The sequence below is a fragment of the Oncorhynchus kisutch genome, linkage group LG23 (assembly GCF_002021735.2).
Source record: "Oncorhynchus kisutch isolate 150728-3 linkage group LG23, Okis_V2, whole genome shotgun sequence".
Classification (NCBI taxonomy): Eukaryota; Metazoa; Chordata; class Actinopteri; order Salmoniformes; family Salmonidae; genus Oncorhynchus; species Oncorhynchus kisutch.
Genome location: NC_034196.2, coordinates 36,300,748 through 36,320,000, shown reverse-complemented (window position 1 = coordinate 36,320,000; position 19,253 = coordinate 36,300,748). Strand labels below are relative to the sequence as shown.

Genomic DNA, 19,253 nt, shown 5'->3' with positions numbered 1-19,253 from the left:
AGTGGCTTCTTCCTTGCTGAGCGGCCTTTCAGGTTATGTCGATATAGGACTCGTTTTACTGTGGATATAGATACCTTTGCACCTGTTTCCTCCAGCATCTTCACAAGGTCCTTTGCTGTTGTTCTGGTATTGATTTTCACTTTTCGCACCAAAGTACGTTCATCTCTAGGAGACAGAACGCGTCTCCTTCCTGAGCGGTATGACAGCTGCATGGTGTTTATACTTGCGTACTATTGTTTGTACAGATGAACGTGGTACCTTCAAGCATTTGGAAATTGCTCCCAAGGATGAACCAGACTTGTGGAGGTCTACAATTCTTTTTCTGAAGTCTTGGCTGATTTATTTTGATTTTCCCATGATGTCAAGCAAAGAGGCACTGAGTTTGAAGGTAGGCCTTGAAACACATCCACAGGTACACCTCCAATTGACTCATGATGTCAATTAGCCTATCAGAAGCTTCTAAAGCCAAGACATCATTTTCTGGAATTTTCCAAGCTGTTTAAAGGCACAGTCAGCTTAGTGCATGTAAACTTCTGACCCACTGGAATTTTGATACAGTGAATTATATGTGAAATAATCTGTCTGTTAACAATTGTTGGAAAAAGGACTTGTGTCATTTTGTGTCATGCACAAAGTAGATGTCTTAACCGACTTACTAAAACTATAGTTTGTTAACAAGAAATTTGTGGAGTGGTTGAAAAACGAGTTTTATTAGCTCCAACCTAAAGTGTATGTAAACTTCCGGCTTCAACTGTATATACTGTATTCTATTCTACTGCATTTAGTCAATGCCACGCCGACATTGCTCATTCTAATATTTCTTCATTCCATTCTTTTACTTTTCAATTTGTGTGTATTGTTGTGAATTGTTAGATACAACTGCACTGTTGGAGCTAGGAACACAAGCATTTCGCTGCACCCGCAATAACATCTGCTAAATATGTGTATGTGACCAGTGGTGGAAAAAGTTCCCAATTGTCATACTTGAGTGAAAGTAAAGATACCTTAATAGAAAAGGACTCAACTAAATGTGAGTCACCCAGTCACTATTACTTGAGTAAAAGTATTTGGTTTTAAATATACTTAAGTATCAAAAGTAAAAGTATAAATCATTTCAAATTCCTTAAGCAAACCAGACGGCACAATTTTCTTCTTTTTTAAATTACGGATAGCTAGGGGCACATAATATAATTTACAAACCAAGCATGTGTTTAGTGAGTCCACCAGATCAGAGGCAGTAGGAATGACCAGGGATGTTCTCCTGATAAGTGTGTGGATTAGACCATTTTCCTGTCCTGCTAAGCATTCAAAATGTAACAAGCACTTTTGGGTGTCAGGGAAAATCTATGGAGTAAAAAGTACATCATTTTCGTTAGGAATGCAGTGAAGTAAAAGTATAAAGTTGTCGAAAATATAAATAGTAAAGTACAGATACCAAAAAAAACGACTTTCAAGTATTTTTACTTAAGTAATTTACATCCCTGTAGTGACCAATATCATGTGATTTGATTTAGAAAGCTGAGGCTGAATAGGTAGACGTTTGAAGGCAGAAGGATATGCAGAAAATAAAGAAAATAAAACTGATTATAAGCAGCCCAATCATAAGAATGAAACTTTAGTCAATTAAACTTTAGGAGAGATGCTATTCTATTCAATGTCTTCATTATTCACATTCTTGTCTGGAGTAGTTCGACATTGTGATGGCGCCATCTGCTGGATGTGGTCTCTACACTTCTTTGGGGCTGCTGCAGTCCAATTCTCTACTCTTCTCATAGAAATGTGCACTTGCTAACCCTACCGCAATGATTGATAAGGCCTTGGATTGGTATGCTAGAGCAAGGGAGTTTCTTACCCCAGTCCATTTGCTGACACATGCCAGATCTTACAACGCATGGATGGGAATTTTAAGTATCAGGTAACCACATATGTTATACAGCAACCTGTCAGTCGATGAAATGGCACGCAAGCATTGGTTATTGCGTGCAACGTCGGAGCATGGGGAAACTATCCAAAATCTTGGGGCACGTTCCTCTGCCCAGGCGTGGCTGACGCATGCCAGATCTTACAACGGCTGGATAGGTATTTTACTTATCTAACCACATATGTTATAGCAATGGTCGAGCTCGTTCAACGTGGCCTGGTGCCCCAGGTGGGCGGAGTTTGCGCATTTTAGACTATTCCATTGGTCTATAAGAGAAATCTCCATCCACTCGGGGCACTGGGCCATGCAAAACGAACTCCACCAATCCGTCAGTCTGACAGTCGATAACGTGGCACTCTACCTTCTTGCCTTTGTGCTGTTGTCTGTGCCCAATAATGTTTGTACCATGTTTTGTGCTGCTACCATATTGTGTTTATACCAGGTTATGTGGTGTTGCTGCCATGCTGTGTTATCATGTGTTGTTCCTACCAAGTTGTCTTAGGTCTCTCTTTATGTCATGTGGGTTTTGTCCTATATTTTTAATTCCCCATAGGCTTTTTGCCTTTTGGTAGGCCATCATTGTAAATAAGAATTTGTTCTTAACTGGCTTGCCTAGTTAAAGGTTAAATAAATAAAGCAGGGGAACAACCTAAAACTGACACTAACCTTAAACCAAACCCAACTTTAAACTATTCTGAAATTAAATATGGTTTTTCTTTTCAGCCATGTCTTCCTCTATGCTTGGACAGATAAAAAGCAGTTGGCAAAATACCTGGAAACAAATACTAGGTTTGATACTAGTTTGACTGTTGAATAAATATGAAGGCTTACAAGTGGTAACAATTCCATATTTTAAAAAAAGTTATGCATAAATGAGCTAAAATCCACCCTCCAAATTAAATCACAAAATGTTTCAAGACTCAGTCAAATATTTTTTGCAGGTGACTCATTCTATGGTTTTAGCCCTTTACAACCTTAAATCACATTTGTATGTGGAAGTGGACCATTTGCAATGATTGTACCTAAAGTGTGTTGTATAATTGATTTGAACACTGAGATGGATTGACTTAAGAGTACAGGAGACAAAATGCTATCAAAGTTATGCCTTTAATAGAGATTTGGTTCAAAAGTTGGAATTTGACAGCTTGAGAAGGCCACAGTGAAAAGGGACAGACAAGACAAACAGGACACCGAAAAATGTCAGTAAGGCATGTGAAGTAAGTACACATGACACATCTTTACGCCAGCTCCTCCTCTCCTTCCTCCTCAAACTCTCCCTCCTCCTCAGCGGTGGCGTCCTGGTACTGCTGGTACTCAGACACCAGGTCATTCATGTTGCTCTCAGCCTCAGTGAACTCCATCTCGTCCATACCCTCCCCGGTGTACCAATGGAGAAAGGCCTTACGACGGAACATGGCGGTGAACTGCTCGGAGATGCGCTTAAACAGCTCCTGGATGGCCGTGCTGTTGCCGATGAAGGTGGCGGCCATCTTGAGGCCGCGGGGAGGAATGTCGCAGACAGCGGTCTTGACGTTGTTGGGGATCCATTCGACAAAGTAGCTGCTGTTCTTGTTCTGGACGTTCAGCATCTGCTCATCCACCTCCTTCATGGACATGCGGCCCCTGAACACTGCAGCTACGGTGAGGTAACGGCCGTGACGTGGGTCGCAAGCTGCCATCATGTTCTTGGCATCGAACATCTGCTGGGTGAGCTCGGGCACAGTGAGGGCCCTGTACTGCTGGCTCCCCCTGCTGGTCAGGGGGGCGAAGCCCGGCATGAAGAAGTGGAGACGGGGGAAGGGCACCATGTTGACAGCCAGTTTACGGAGGTCAGCGTTGAGCTGGCCAGGGAAGCGCAAGCAAGTGGTGACCCCGCTCATGGTGGCTGACACCAGGTGGTTGAGGTCGCCATAGGTGGGCGTGGTAAGTTTAAGGGTACGGAAGCAGATGTCATACAGAGCCTCGTTGTCAATACAGTAGGTCTCGTCGGTGTTCTCTACTAGCTGGTGGACTGACAGGGTGGCATTGTAGGGCTCCACCACAGTGTCTGATACTTTGGGCGAGGGCACTACACTGAACGTGTTCATAATACGATCGGGGTACTCCTCGCGGATTTTGCTGATGAGCAGGGTGCCCATGCCCGAGCCTGTGCCCCCACCCAGGGAGTGGGTGAGCTGGAAACCCTGTAGACAGTCACAGCTCTCTGCCTCTTTCCTCACCACATCCAAAACAGAGTCCACCAGCTCTGCTCCCTCTGTGTAGTGGCCCTTGGCCCAGTTGTTTCCAGCGCCACTTTGGCCTGCAGACAAACAAAATAGTAATGCCCCAAATTAATGCCCCAAATTAATACAATATCCATTGTAGCAATATTAAGACGCCTCTTCCTTAGAACGTTGTATTCATGAATACAAGTTGTTGGATCAAATATCATTCTCAAAAGCAGAAAGCCAGGGCTCACCGAAGACGAAGTTGTCTGGTCGGAAGATCTGTCCAAAGGGACCCGACCTCACAGAGTCCATTGTACCAGGCTCCAAGTCCACTAACACCGCACGGGGGACATACTTGCCTCCTGCAAAGCAAAAGAGAAACGTTTGAGGCATTGCATTGCCCACGAAACCATGAACCACCACCAAATGCATTGGTCACTAATTTTCTAATCAAGTTCAACCAGTGGTGTTACGTGCGGGTGTGCGATTATAATCAACGTTTTTTTTAAATCATCATAATTTCTCAACGTTTGTACCGACAGATTTAATATTATTGAATATGCATAAAATTATTTATAATTATTCACGTTTTACTGGGGAAATGTCCAAACGGCATCTGCATGCTAATCATTTGATCTCAAATAGTTTAATAGGAATATGCGATTAGATCTTCTTGAATTACTGTTTCGTGAGCAAATTAGAGTATATGGTATTAAACTATTACCCTTGTATTTTGTTTCAATCAAAGCATAGGCAGGGCCAGATTAATGCAGGGGCTTACTGGTGCTGAAAATGGTTTTCCTAAATAAGGAAAAAAAAAAATATATATATATATATATATATATATATACACACACACAAAAAAATTAAGACACCCAGTTAAATACTACTTGAGTAAGAGTCTAAAAGTATTTTGTTTTTAAGTATCAAAAGTAAATGTAATTGCTAAAATATCTTAAATATCAAAAGTATAAATAATTTAAAATGTATTATATTAAGCAAACCAGAGCCTCATTTTCTTGTTCTTTTTCTTTCTTTGCAGTGTGCCAGGGGTACACTGCAACACTAAGATATAATTCCGCCAGATAGGTCCACCAGATCAGAGGCAGTAGGGATGACCAAGGATGTTCTCTTGATAGGCTCTCCAGAGGATGGTGGTGCAGTCTGCACAACGCATCACTGGGGTCAAACTACCTTCCCTCCATGACACCTACAGCACCCGATGTCACAGGAAGGCCAAAAAGATCAAGGACATCAACCACCCGAGCCACTGACTGTTCACAACGCTAACATCCAGAAGGCGAGGTCAGTACAGACCGAGAGACTGAAAAACAGCTCTCTCTCAAGGCCATCAGACTGCTAAACAGCAATCACTAACTCAGAAGCTGCGGTCTACATTGAGACCTAATCACCTGCCACTAATAAAATGGATCAATAGTCACTTTATACAATGCACTCTAAATAATACCACTTTAATAATGTTTACATATCTTACGTTACTCATATATACTGTATTTTATATCATCTATTGCCCCTTGCCTATGCGGCTCGGCATTCGCTCATCCATATACTTACATATTCTCATTCACCCCTTTAACCGTGTGTATTAGTAGGTAGTTGTTAGATATTACTGCAGTGTCAGAACTAGAAGCACAAGCATTTCACTATACTCCATTAACATCTGCTAACCATGTGTATGTGACAAATAAAATGTAATATGTGCACAAATTGAACCATTTTCCTGTCCTGCTAAGCATTCAAAATGTAACAAGTACTTTTGGGTGTCAGGGAAAATGTATGGAGTAAAAAGTACATCATTTTCTCAGAGAAATGTAGTGAAGTAAAAGTTGTGAAAAATATAAATAGTAAAGTAAAGTACAGATACCCCCAAAAAACTACTTAATTAAGTAGTACCACTGAAAATAGGCCTACTAATCATTTTGCGATCTTACAAGACACTCGGACAGCGTCGTACATGAGTCCCAAGTCCATAACAAGCTGTTGAGGACAACCCCTCGTAGTTCTGTCTGTGAAGTTGTTATTAGGTGGGATTTGGTCCGCTCAAAGTGTGCGCAGAGCGCTTCGAAGTTGGACCAGGAAAGAGATCGCCATCCAGCGTGTTCCCATACGCGGCCTAGTTTTGGGTATTTTTGTGGTAATTTAGTAATATAACGACCCTGGATTTATAAGTACAGATATCGACTCTACCGCTTGAGCATGATTTTGCAACACGGTCGATTGCGCGCTAGACTTCGGGCTAGAAGGTCGCGGGTTCGAGACCTGCCCCCTGCCTGTTTCATTACAGTATAATATATTCATTATTTATCAGAATACATTTTCCAAAAATATTTTTACCAGCTTCGTGTAGGCCCCTATTCTCAAATAGAAAAAAATGTGATCTAGCAGCACTACAACGCTATTTTGTTTAAATGACTAGAGAATATATAGAACTAGCAGGCTAATAGAGGACCTACCCGTGGCTTCATTGTAATACACATTAATTCTCTCCAGCTGAAGGTCACTGTCCCCATGATATGTGCCAGTGGGGTCGATGCCATGTTCGTCACTAATCACTTCCCAGAACTAGAGGAAAGAAATGGAACAGGTGTTAGCTCCAACTCACATCCCATAACCATCCCAAAAGATATGCCAGCGAAGCAATTTGCAGGGAATTAATCAAATACAGAGCAATTACAATACAGAAAACGTGCGTATGTAGCCTAATAGTAGTAGCCTACCTAGATCATTTATTTAGAACTAACATTAGATAGATAAATTACAGACAATGCAAGGCAGGGCTACGTTACTGAGCTTTAATGAAGGGTGAAATAGTCTGGAAAGTTGAACCAACCTTTGCTCCAATTTGGTTACCGCACTGACCAGCCTGCAAATGCACAATTTCCCTCATTTTGAGCGTTTTTTTTTTTTTTTTAACAGGTGAAGTATAACTGCCGCTGTCGGATACACTCTGAAACAAGAAAGAAGTACACGCAATTCAAAATCGGAGGACTGATTTATAATCAGTGGCAACGGAAGATTATGAATACTATTGGTTTAAACACCCGTCAATCATAGTACAACTCTATTTCATTGGATAATAAAAGTTGATTCCTAGTTTTGATTGGCTCTCACGATATAGTAACCTGTTGTCAATGGTTACAGAAATGGAAACATTGGAGAGTCGCTGGGACACTTTGGGCTAGGAACATAAAGAGATAATCTCTTTATGTTCGTGGATTTTGGGGATACTTTTGTATTCTTTGTAACTAGGAAAGCTTGCAGGTGGTATCATTGAATGCGAAGCTGGCCAACAAGGTTTATTGCTACACACAAAATGTAACCAAACAGCACTCAAGATTTACATTTTCATGTAAAACATGTTAAAAGATTGATAAGGCTGCCTCCATTTCTTCATTTTTGAAACAATGCATTACATGAAACTAATGCTCGCTAGGTATAAAACTATAAGAAGGTCATAGCAATTCATCATGGGATATGTTGGAAAAGAAAATATAATTTATGACTGGAATGACATTTAAATTGTGCCAGATATTATCTTTGTATTACCTGCAAATACATTGTGAAGTAAAAAATAGTAAAGGGGCTATAAAAAAAAATAAAAAAAATAAAAAAAATAGGCTAAACTTATTGACATTAGTGCCTGCATTGATGAAATAAGAAGAGCAACAATAATGATTGAAAAAACATTCAAGTCCACTTGCATATATAATAATAATCATACATTTTATTTGTAATATGCAGTTGTTTTATTTCATATCAGAATTTCCCTAGTAGTTTTAAGACCAGTTATTTTCTATCATTCTCAAAACATTGCGTACAGGCTGCATCAAGTTAACACCCTCAAAGCACTTTGCTGCCATTGAGAGAGATAGAGAGAGATGTGAATAACACAATGGCAATATATCGCTAATAGTAGACCTGGAAAACATTAGATTAACAAAACATGACTAAAATGTTCATCCTTGGGAAATAACTGAGGGTTCCTGAGGCCAATGCTGTCCCAATATCCAGTGGAATGTGATTTAGGCTATGAAGTATTTGTTTTGTTTGGAGACAACTGATGGCGACCATGGTGATAGTCATGGTGATGACAGCTTTGGAGGAGGTTGTGCGTTGACTTTGGACAGAGTCCACCCGGCATAATAACTTGACATGCAGTATTGAAGTTCTTGACTTTTTACAACAACTTTCCAAATAAACTATGAATCATCAAGGTAGTTTAGTTTCACTGGAGAATGATTTTCTATGCCCACACTCTATAAATGTTTAAGTAATTTGTATGCAACTCAGACACATCAAGTTTATTAGATATACATTTGTAATTCAAGCAATGGAGATTTCCTGTGGATATGAATGAACTACAATACAGCTAAAGTACCCCATTATTTTTGTATTTTACCTTTATTTAACTAGGCAAGTCAGTTAAGAACAAATTCTTATTTGCAATGACGGCCTAGGAACAGTGGGTTAACTGCCTTGTTCAGGGGAAGAACAACATATTTTTAAATTGTCAGCTCAGGGTTTCGATCCAGCATCCTTTCAGTTACTGGCCCAACGCTCTAACCACTAGGCTACCTGCCTAGTGATGCAGCTACCTGCAGGCTACCTGCTGCCTGCCTAGTATTAGCGATGCTTGACCATCTCACATTTCTCTTCTTCCTATAGGTATTTACTTTCAATTAACAAGACACCTGTATGACCAAGGCTATGCTAACAAGGAGTGCAGGGATTGACCATTGTGATGCCCTCGCTAGAAGCATGTGTTTCAGACATAAGGAAGTGGATGGCTGCAAACTTTCTACTATTAAACTCGGACAAAACAGAGATGCTTGTTCTAGGTCCCAAGAAACAAAGAGATCTTCTGTTGAATCTGACAATTAATCTTAATGGTTGTACAGTCGTCTCAAATAAAACTGTGAAGGACCTCGGCGTTACTCTGGACCCTGATCTCTCTTTTGAAGAACATATCAAGACCATTTCGAGGACAGCTTTTTTCCATCTACGTAACATTGCAAAAATCAGAAACTTTCTGTCCAAAAATGATGCAGAAAAATTAATCCATGCTTTTGTCACTTCTAGGTTAGACTACTGCAATGCTCTATTTTCCGGCTACCCGGATAAAGCACTAAATAAACTTCAGTTAGTGCTAAATACGGCTGCTAGAATCCTGACTAGAACCAAAAAATTTGATCATATTACTCCAGTGCTAGCCTCTCTACACTGGCTTCCTGTCAAAGCAAGGGCTGATTTCAAGGTTTTACTGCTAACCTACAAAGCATTACATGGGCTTGCTCCTACCTATCTCTCTGATTTGGTCCTGCCGTACATACCTATACGTACGCTACGGTCACAAGACGCAGGCCTCCTAATTGTCCCTAGAATTTCTAAGCAAACAGCTGGAGGCAGGGCTTTCTCCTATAGAGCTCCATTTTTATGGAACGGTCTGCCTACCCATGTCAGAGACGCAAACTCGGTCTCAACCTTTAAGTCTTTACTGAAGACTCATCTCTTCAGTGGGTCATATGATTGAGTGTAGTCTGGCCCAGGGGTGGGAAGGTGAACGGAAAGGCTCTGGAGCAACGAACCGCCCTTGCTGTCTCTGCCTGGCCGGTTCCCCTCTTTCCACTGGGATTCTCTGCCTCTAACCCTATTACATGGGCTGAGTCACTGGCTTGCTGGGGCTCTCTCATGCCGTCCCTGGAGGGGGTGCGTCACCTGAGTGGGTTGATTCACTGTTGTGGTCATCCTGTCTGGGTTGGCGCCCCCCCCCCTTGGGTTGTGCCGTGGCGGAGATCTTTGTGGGCTATACTCAGCCTTTTCTCAGGATGGTAAGTTGGTGGTTGAAGATATCCCTCTAGTGGTGTGGGGGCTGTGCTTTGGCAAAGTGGGTGGGGTTATATCCTTCCTGTTTGGCCCTGTCCGGGGGTGTCCTCGGATGGGGCCACAGTGTCTCCTGACCCCTCCTGTCTCAGCCTCCAGTATTTATGCTGCAGTAGTTTATGTGTCGGGGGGCTGGGGTCAGTTTGTTATATCTGGAGTACTTCTCCTGTCCTATTCGGTGTCCTGTGTGAATCTAAGTGTGCGTTCTCTAATTCTCTCCTTCTCTCTTTCTTTCTCTCTCTCGGAGGACCTGAGCCCTAGGACCATGCCCCAGGACTACCTGACATGATGACTCCTTGCTGTCCCCAGTCCACCTGGCCATGCTGCTGTTCCAGTTTCAACTGACCTGAGCCCTAGGACCATGCCCCAGGACTACCTGACATGATGACTCCTTGCTGTCCCCAGTCTACCTGGCCATGCTGCTGCTCCAGTTTCAACTTCCACCTGACTGTGCTGCTGCTCTAGTTTCAACTGTTCTGCCTTATTATTATTCGACCATGCTGGTCATTTATGAACATTGAACATCTTGACCATGTTCTGTTATAATCTCCACCCGGCACAGCCAGAAGAGGACTGGCCACCCCACATAGCCTGGTTCCTCTCTAGGTTTCTTCCTAGGTATTGGCCTTTCTAGGGAGTTTTTCCTAGCCACCGTGCTTCTACACCTGCATTGCTTGCTGTTTGGGGTTTTAGGCTGGGTTTCTGTACAGCACTTTGAGATATCAGCTGATGTACGAAGGGCTATATAAATAAATTTGATTTGATTTGATTTGATGCAGCTCCAGAATGCCCACAGTAAAAGCACTTTACAGGGGCGGAGGAGAACATTTTCCAAAAGGAGGACATGGGAAAATTGACTTGCCGTCCTTTGTTTCTATCCCAGGATGTTTCTATTGTCCTCATTTAACCAGACTTCCTTTGAGTCACCACTTTTTATTGATGTTTAACCCATATTTTACCTGGGTTTTTATCATGAGTAAATAAATACATTCACCTCTACAGAAGGTCAGTGATATGACCACAGTTGAATTCAGTAGCTTGGCTTAAAACTCACTACTGAATGTTGTGGTGGTAGAACATTTTGGCAAGACTGCAACAGGACTGTACCTTCTATATTAATCTTCACACCGTATGTATGGGTACCTCATTTCATTGGTGAGAACAATACTGCCTTTATAAAGCACTTTAAAATGTTATAGAGAGGTTTGAAGGGCCTTCGACCCACTAGGAGTTGAATAATAATACATTAAGTATATAACTCTTTGTACTTAAGTCTCAAAGTACTTTAAACCGTATCCAGTACAATACTACATAAGGAGGACCTCCCTGAAAGTGATTACTATTTAGTGTGGCATACTTCACATTTCACTGGCCTGAGACTTTCATCGACAACCCTTGTTGGAGTACTGGTGCACTAGTGATTTCTAAGCAAATAATTATCCCAGATACTGGACTACCGGACAACTGCTGAGCACTCTAGTACAAAATGGCTGCTAATCACCAAGTTGGCTGCTATACACATTGGAGGTGGATGGGGTGAGTGCCCCACACAATGTAAATCAGTGGTTCCCAACCAGGGGTACTTGGCCTATGCACAGAGGGTACTTGAGAAGACTCATGAGAACATAGGCCTACTGGTAGAATGGACTTGAGGGCGTACTTCAGGGATACACCGGGCAGAGCAAAATTCAGTTGGTGGTACAGTAACCGAAAAAGGTTAGGAACCACTGCTGTAAAGTACTTGTAGCGGTGAAAAAGTTGAAGACATTTAAATAGAATCCCTTACTATCACAATGACTAGAACCTGAACCACCCCTTCAGACAATCCCCTCTTTCCCCAACACAGTTTTATTGAGCTAAGAATCCATACCACTATTAGCTGGCGAGCTAATTGTCAACGCAGAGAGATCCCCTAGGCAACCCCCGGAGGTCCCAGTGCTGTGTTGTACATGTCGGTTCTGCTGTGTCATTTGGTTTCCCCTCAAGGCAGAAGCATAGTGTGAGGCAGCACTTACATTATTCAGAGCTAACATGAGATGGGTGTGTGCGTATTTGTGTGTGTGTGTGAGGGAGAGCAGGTGCGGAGGAGACCTGAGCAGGCGCATCACAGCATCAGATGAAAGAAGGGAAGAGAAACCTGTCCTGGCAAGAGGTAATAAAGTAATTGAAGGCATTATATGCCACATGTTCGCATGCTTGGATAGAAGTGAACTTGTCAACTCATCTGATATGGGTAGGTTGTTATCAACTCATCTGATATGGGTAGGTTGTTATCAACTCATCTGATATGGGTAGGGTTGTTATCAACTCATCTGATATGGGTAGGGTTGTTATCAACTCATCTGATATGGGTAGGGTTGTTATCAACTCATCTGATATGGGTAGGGTTGTTGTCAACTCATCTGATATGGGTAGGGTTGTTATCAACTCATCTGATATGGGTAGGGTTGTTGTCAACTCATCTGATAAGGGTAGGTTGTTATCAACTCATCTGATATGGGTAGGTTGTTATCAACTCATCTGATATGGGTAGGTTGTTGTCAACTCATCTGATATGGGTAGGGTTGTTGTCAACTCATCTGATATAGGTAGGGTTGTTGTCAACTCATCTGATATAGGTAGGGTTGTTGTCAACTCATCTGATATGGGTAAGTTGTCATCAACTCATCTGATATAGGTAGGGTTGTTGTCAACTCATCTGATATGGGTAGGTTGTTGTCAACTCATCTGATATAGGTAGGGTTGTTGTCAACTCATCTGATATGGGTAGGTTGTTATCAACTCATCTGATATGGGTAGGTTGTTGTCAACTCATCTGATATGGGTAGGTTGTTGTCAACTCATCTGATATGGGTAGGTTGTCTTCAACTCATCTGATATGGGTAGGTTGTTGTCAACTCATCTGATATGGGTAGGTTGTCTTCAACTCATCTGATATGGGTAGGTTGTTGTCAACTCATCTGATATGGGTAGGTTGTCTTCAACTCATCTGATATGGGTAGGTTGTCTTCAACTCATCTGATATGGGTAGGTTGTTGTCAACTCATCTGATATAGGTAGGGTTGTTGTCAACTCATCTGATATGGGTAGGTTGTTATCAACTCATCTGATATGGGTAGGTTGTTGTCAACTCATCTGATATGGGTAGGTTGTTGTCAACTCATCTGATATGGGTAGGTTGTCTTCAACTCATCTGATATGGGTAGGTTGTTGTCAACTCATCTGATATGGGTAGGTTGTCTTCAACTCATCTGATATGGGTAGGTTGTTGTCAACTCATCTGATATGGGTAGGTTGTCTTCAACTCATCTGATATGGGTAGGTTGTCTTCAACTCATCTGATATGGGTAGGTTGTTGTCAACTCATCTGATATGGGTAGGTTGTTGTCAACCAGTGGAGGCTGCAGAGGGGAGGAAAGCTCATAAAAATGGCTGGAATGGAGTCAATGCAATGGTGTCAAACATGTGGTTTCCATGTGGTTGATACCATTCCATTGACTCTATTCGAGCTATTATAATAAGCCGTCCTCCCCTCAGCAGCCTCCACTGTTGTCAACTTATCTGATATGGGTAGGGTTGTTGTCATCTCATCTGATATGGGTAGGTTGTTGTCATCTCATCTGATATGGGTAGGGTTGTTGTCAACTCATCCGATAAGGGTAGGATTGTTGTCCCGTTGATGTGGATAGGGGGCTGCTCCCTCTGCTTCAGGAAACAACAGAGGGAGCAGCCCCCTATCCACATCGACGGGACAGTAGTGGAGAAGGTGGAAAGATTTAAGTTCCTCGGCGTACACATCACGGACAAACAGAAATGGTCCACCCACACAGACAGCGTTGTGAAGAAGGCGTAGCAGCGCCTCTTCAACCTCAGGAGGCTGAAGAAATTTGGCTTGTCACCAAAAACACTCACAAACTTTTACAGATGCACAATCGAGAGCATCCTGTCAGGCTGTATCACCGCCTGGTACGGCAACTGCTCCGCCTACAGCTGTAAGGCTCTCCAGAGGGTAGTGAGGTCTGCACAACGCATCACCGGGGGCAAACTACCTGCCCTCCAGGACACCTACACCACCCGATGTCACAGGAAGGCCAAAAAGATCATCAAGGACAACAACCACCCGAGCCACTGCCTGTTCACCCCGCTACCATCCAGAAGGCGAGGTCAGTACAGGTGCATCAAAGCGGGGACCGAGAGACTGAAAAACAGCTTCTATCTCAAGGCCATCAGACTGTTAAAACAGCCATCACTAACATTGAGTGGCTGCTGCCAACATACTGACTCATCTCTAGCAACTTTAATAATGAAACATTTATGTAATAACTGTATCACTAGCCACTTTAACCAATGCCACTTTATATAATGTTTACATACCCTACATTACTCATCTCATATGTCTATACCATCTACTGCATCTTGCCTATGCCGTTCGGGCCATCGCTCATTCATATATCTTTATGTACATATTCTTATTCATTCCTTTACACGTGTGTGTATAAGGTAGTTGTTGTGAAATTGTTAGATTACTTGTTAGATATTACTGCATGGTCGGAACTACAAAGCACAAGCATTTCGCTACACTCGCATTAACATCTGCTAACCATGTGCATGTGACAAATAACATTTGATTTGAACTCATCTGATATAGGTAGGGTTGTTGTCAACTCATCTGATATGGGTAGGTTGTTGTCAACTCATCTGATATGGGTAGGGTTGTTATCAACTCATCTGATATGGGTAGGCTTGTTGTCAACTCATCTGATATGGGTAGGGTTGTTGTCAACTCATCTGATATGGGTAGGGTTGTTGTCAACTCATCTGATATGGGTAGAGTTGTTGTCAACTCATCTGATATGGGTAGAGTTGTTGTCAACTCATCTGATATGGGTAGAGTTGTTGTCAACTCATCTGATATGGGTAGGGTTGTTGTCAACTCATCTGATATGGGTAGAGTTGTTGTCAACTCATCTGATATGGGTAGAGTTGTTGTCAACTCATCTGATATGGGTAGGGTTGTTGTCAACTCATCTGATATGGGTAGGATTGTTGTCAACTCATCTGATATGGGTAGGTTGTTGTCAACTCATCTGATATGGGTAGGTTGTTATCAACTCATCTGATATGGGTAGGGTTGTTGTCAACGCAAGTGATAAGGGTAGGAAGGTTGTCAACTCAACTGATAAGTGTATGGAGGTTGTCAACTCAACTGATATGGGTAGGGTTGTTATCAACTCATCTGATATGGGTAGGGTTGTTGTCAACTCATCTGATAAGGGTGGGATGTAGTCAACTCATCTGATATGGGTAGGGTGGTTGTCAACTCAACTGATAAGGGTAGGGAGGTTGTCAACTCAACTGATATGGGTAGGGTTGTTGTCAACTCAACTGATAAGGGTAGGATGTAGTCAACTCATCTGATAAGGGTAGGGTTGACAACCTGGTACAAGAGCTGCTGAAAGACAGTACACTCAGATTATCACACACGCACGCACGCACGCGCACACACACACACACACACACACACACACACACACACACACACACACACACACACACACACACACACACACACACACACACACACACACACACACACACACACACACACACACACACACACACCCACGCCAACCTGAAGATAAGTAATTTAGCAGTAACTTCCCTGTAAATGTCTATTAATTTATCCAGATTTTTTATGTTTCGAAGTTGACCATATTCATGTATAGTCATCCTCTTCAGGGATGGGTATGTTATTTTCTGAATGTAATCTGTCACCTGTCCAAAACTGTAATCGGTAATGTAACTTTTGGAATCCCCAAACTCAGTAACGTAATGATCTGATCACTTTCACTTACTTTTGGATTACTTCCCTCATAAAAGGCATTAGACGAAGACAAAAAGGATCCATCAAACGCATTAGGTATGTGTTAGGGCTTGCTCAGGTGGAACAAACTTAAACTTGCACCTTTTTTCAAGAAAAAACATCCATTCTGAATTTGAAAGTAATCCTAGAAGTAATCATCTACTTTCTCAAAAGTATCTCTAATCTGATTACAATATTTGGCTGGTAAGGTAATATATTACAGTTACAGTTTTTGTTGTAATCAGATTACATGTAACTGATTACATATAGTTGATTACATATAGATGATTACATGTAGCTGATTACATATAGCTGATTACATGTAACTGATTACATATAGCTGATTACATGTAGCTGATTACATGTAACTGATTACATGTAACTGATTACATATAGCTGATTACATATAGCTGATTACATGTAACTGATTACATATAGCTGATTACATGTAGCTGATTACATGTATCTGATTACATATAGCTGATTACATGTAGCTGATTACATGTATCTGATTACATATAGCTGATTACATGTAGCTGATTACATGTAGCTGATTACATATAGCTGATTACATATAGCTGATTACATGTACCTGATTACATGTAGCTGATTACATGTAGCTGATTACATGTAGCTGATTACATGTAGCTGATTACATATAGCTGATTACATATAGCCGATTACATATAGCTGATTACATGTACCTGATTACATGTAGCTGATTACATATAGCTGATTACATGTACCTGATTACATGTAGCTGATTACATATAGCTGATTACATGTACCTGATTACATGTAGCTGATTACATATAGCGGATTACATGTAGCTGATTACATGTACCTGATTACATGTAGCTGATTACATATAGCTGATTACATGTGCTTATTACATGTAGCTGATTACATATAGCTGATTACATGTAGCTGATTACATATAGCTGATTACATGTACCTGATTACAAGTAGCTGATTACATGTAACTGATTATATGTATCTGATTACATGTGCTTATTGCATATAGCTGATTACATGTACCTGATTACATGTGCTTATTACATGTAGCTGATTACATGTACCTGATTACATGTGCTTATTACATGTAGCTGATTACATATAGCTGATTACATGTAATCAGTTACTCCCCAGCCCTCATCCTCTTGTATTATACTGTACACGTATTATCATGTATTATGTATTATGTATTATCATGCAGACTTTTTAAACAAAAGGACCAAAGAAGGGTCTCTAACGAAGATAATGTTACGTTGAGGGTCTGAGACTAGTCACAAGAGAGCGGCCTGCAGTGCAGACAATACTGCCAATGAGAAAGAGAGAGATAGAGACAAGCGGGAAACATTTGTTGAAATTACATAATTGCAACATGAAAAAAGTTGAAATGACATAATTGTGTAATTTTTAACCAGTTTTTACCAGTTTTGCCCACCAGGAGAGTGAGGGAGAGAGAAAGAGAGAGCGAACGTAAAAGAAAAGGGGGGGAATGAGAGAAAGAGAGAGGTTATCAATAATGTAAGCCTAGAGTGCTTTACGCTGTCCAACTGGCTCCACCACCCAGTGTTTGTGTGTGTGTGTGTGTGTGTGTGCAGGTCTTTAAAGCTCACTGGTATCGGCTGTTTCCATAGAGTTGTTTTTGTTTTGCCAGTCAGAGGGGAGCTTTTGTTCCCACCAAAGTAATTTCCTCTGGGGATCACCCACAATAGGGGAGAAAGAGAACAAGGTTGGAACACCTGCGCGCACGCACGTCAACACACACACTCGCACACATGCACACACATACCACTCTAGCACAACTTTTCACACATGCACACACATACCACTCTAGCACAACTTTTCACACATGCACACACATACCACTCTAGCACACACATACCACTCTAGCACAACTTTTCACACATGCACACACATACCACTCTAGCACAACTTTTCACACATGCACACACATACCACTCTAGCACACACATACCACTCTAGCACACACATACCACTCTAGCACACACATACCACTCTAGCACACACATACCACTCTAGCACACACATACCACTCTAGCACACACATACCACTCTAGCACACACATACCACTCTAGCACACACATACCACTCTAGCACACACATACCACTCTAGCACAACTTTTCTAACCATCATGTTCTAAGTACTCAATTGTTTTATACTTGAAAAGCTGTTTAGATTATCCATGTATATTCATTACAGCAAAGTCTGTGTTAGTTATGCAGCAGTTGAGATGTAAATGTGACTCTGTATCCTCCTGTTTTATTTCCTAATTAGTCAAGTGAGCTGCCTGGCATTCCACAGTGTTCGTTACGGGTGGGATGTGTGTGTGTGCTGCTTGTGTGTGCTGTCTGTGAGTTAAACAAAAATACCCAACTGTCAAACTTACTTAACTCACGTTTAAAAAAACTGTGCCCAATCCGGTTGCCCCTGAGCAGTCAGGGGAGGATCAATCATCACATTGCCCGCCAAGCTTGACTTACATTTCTGGCGGGCCAACGGAGCACCAGATACAGAACAGCTGGAGGCATTTTAGAGCGGGTCTCACCCTCGAATGGAAAAACATGTCTCACTGCCTACCTATTTAATAAGAGGACCTAATGTTTTTGTCTGACTTCTATTTGGGTGGTAAAGCTAGAATAATATGCTTAGGCATTATGAGAATTTTGGTCCAAGATGGGTCTAACAGGTTAAAGGAAAATATTATGTTATGTCCTGTCTTAATGTTCAAGACACACGCAATTGATATCAAATCGTTGCTGCACTGTTCACATTGTTAGTTATGCAGAGAATTTAAGATTCAAATGTGCCTCTCTCTTTACCTTCCTTTTTTTGTTTCCCAATCAGTAAAGTGAGCTGCCTGGTGTTTCACAGTGTTTTGTGTGTGTGTGTGTGTGTGTGTGTGTGTGTGTGTGTGTGTGTGTGTGTGTGTGTGTGTGTGTGTGTGTGTGTGTGTGTGTGTGTGTGTGTGTGTGTGTGTGTGTGTGTGTGTGTGTGTGTGCGAGCGTGCGAGCACAAGGGGACCTCACCTAACTATCAAACTGATTCAACTCAACTTAAAGGTAGAATAATATGCTTAGGTATTATTTGAAGCTGTTATAAGAATTTTGTTCCAAAATGGATTTGATATGTCAAAGGGAAATATTATATCCTGTTTTGATGTTCAACACACATACAATTGATACCCAAACCATTGGTACACTGTTCACAGAATGTTTTTGGTTGGAATATTATGGACGAGTACCCATATATTTGGACAGATGGAGGTTTAAGGGAACAATTATTGACCTAAAACTTTCTGGGATTCGACAGTGTTGGCTGGCTAGCATCCC

General features: G+C 41.7%; 1 protein-coding gene across 1 annotated transcript; it reads right to left on the bottom strand.

Moving 5' to 3' along the window:
* Window positions 1-3,009: 3,009 nt before the first annotated feature.
* Window positions 3,010-9,525, bottom strand: zgc:55461 (beta-tubulin family protein). The gene is made up of 4 exons (XM_020457846.2): window positions 6,980-9,525; window positions 6,603-6,711; window positions 4,380-4,490; window positions 3,010-4,220 (listed from the first exon to the last, which is right to left on the bottom strand). Exons 1-4 carry the CDS (start codon window positions 7,034-7,036, stop codon window positions 3,160-3,162), a joined length of 1,338 nt encoding a protein of 445 aa, XP_020313435.1. The 5' UTR covers window positions 7,037-9,525; the 3' UTR covers window positions 3,010-3,159.
* Between the last annotated feature and the right edge of the window lie 9,728 nt (window positions 9,526-19,253).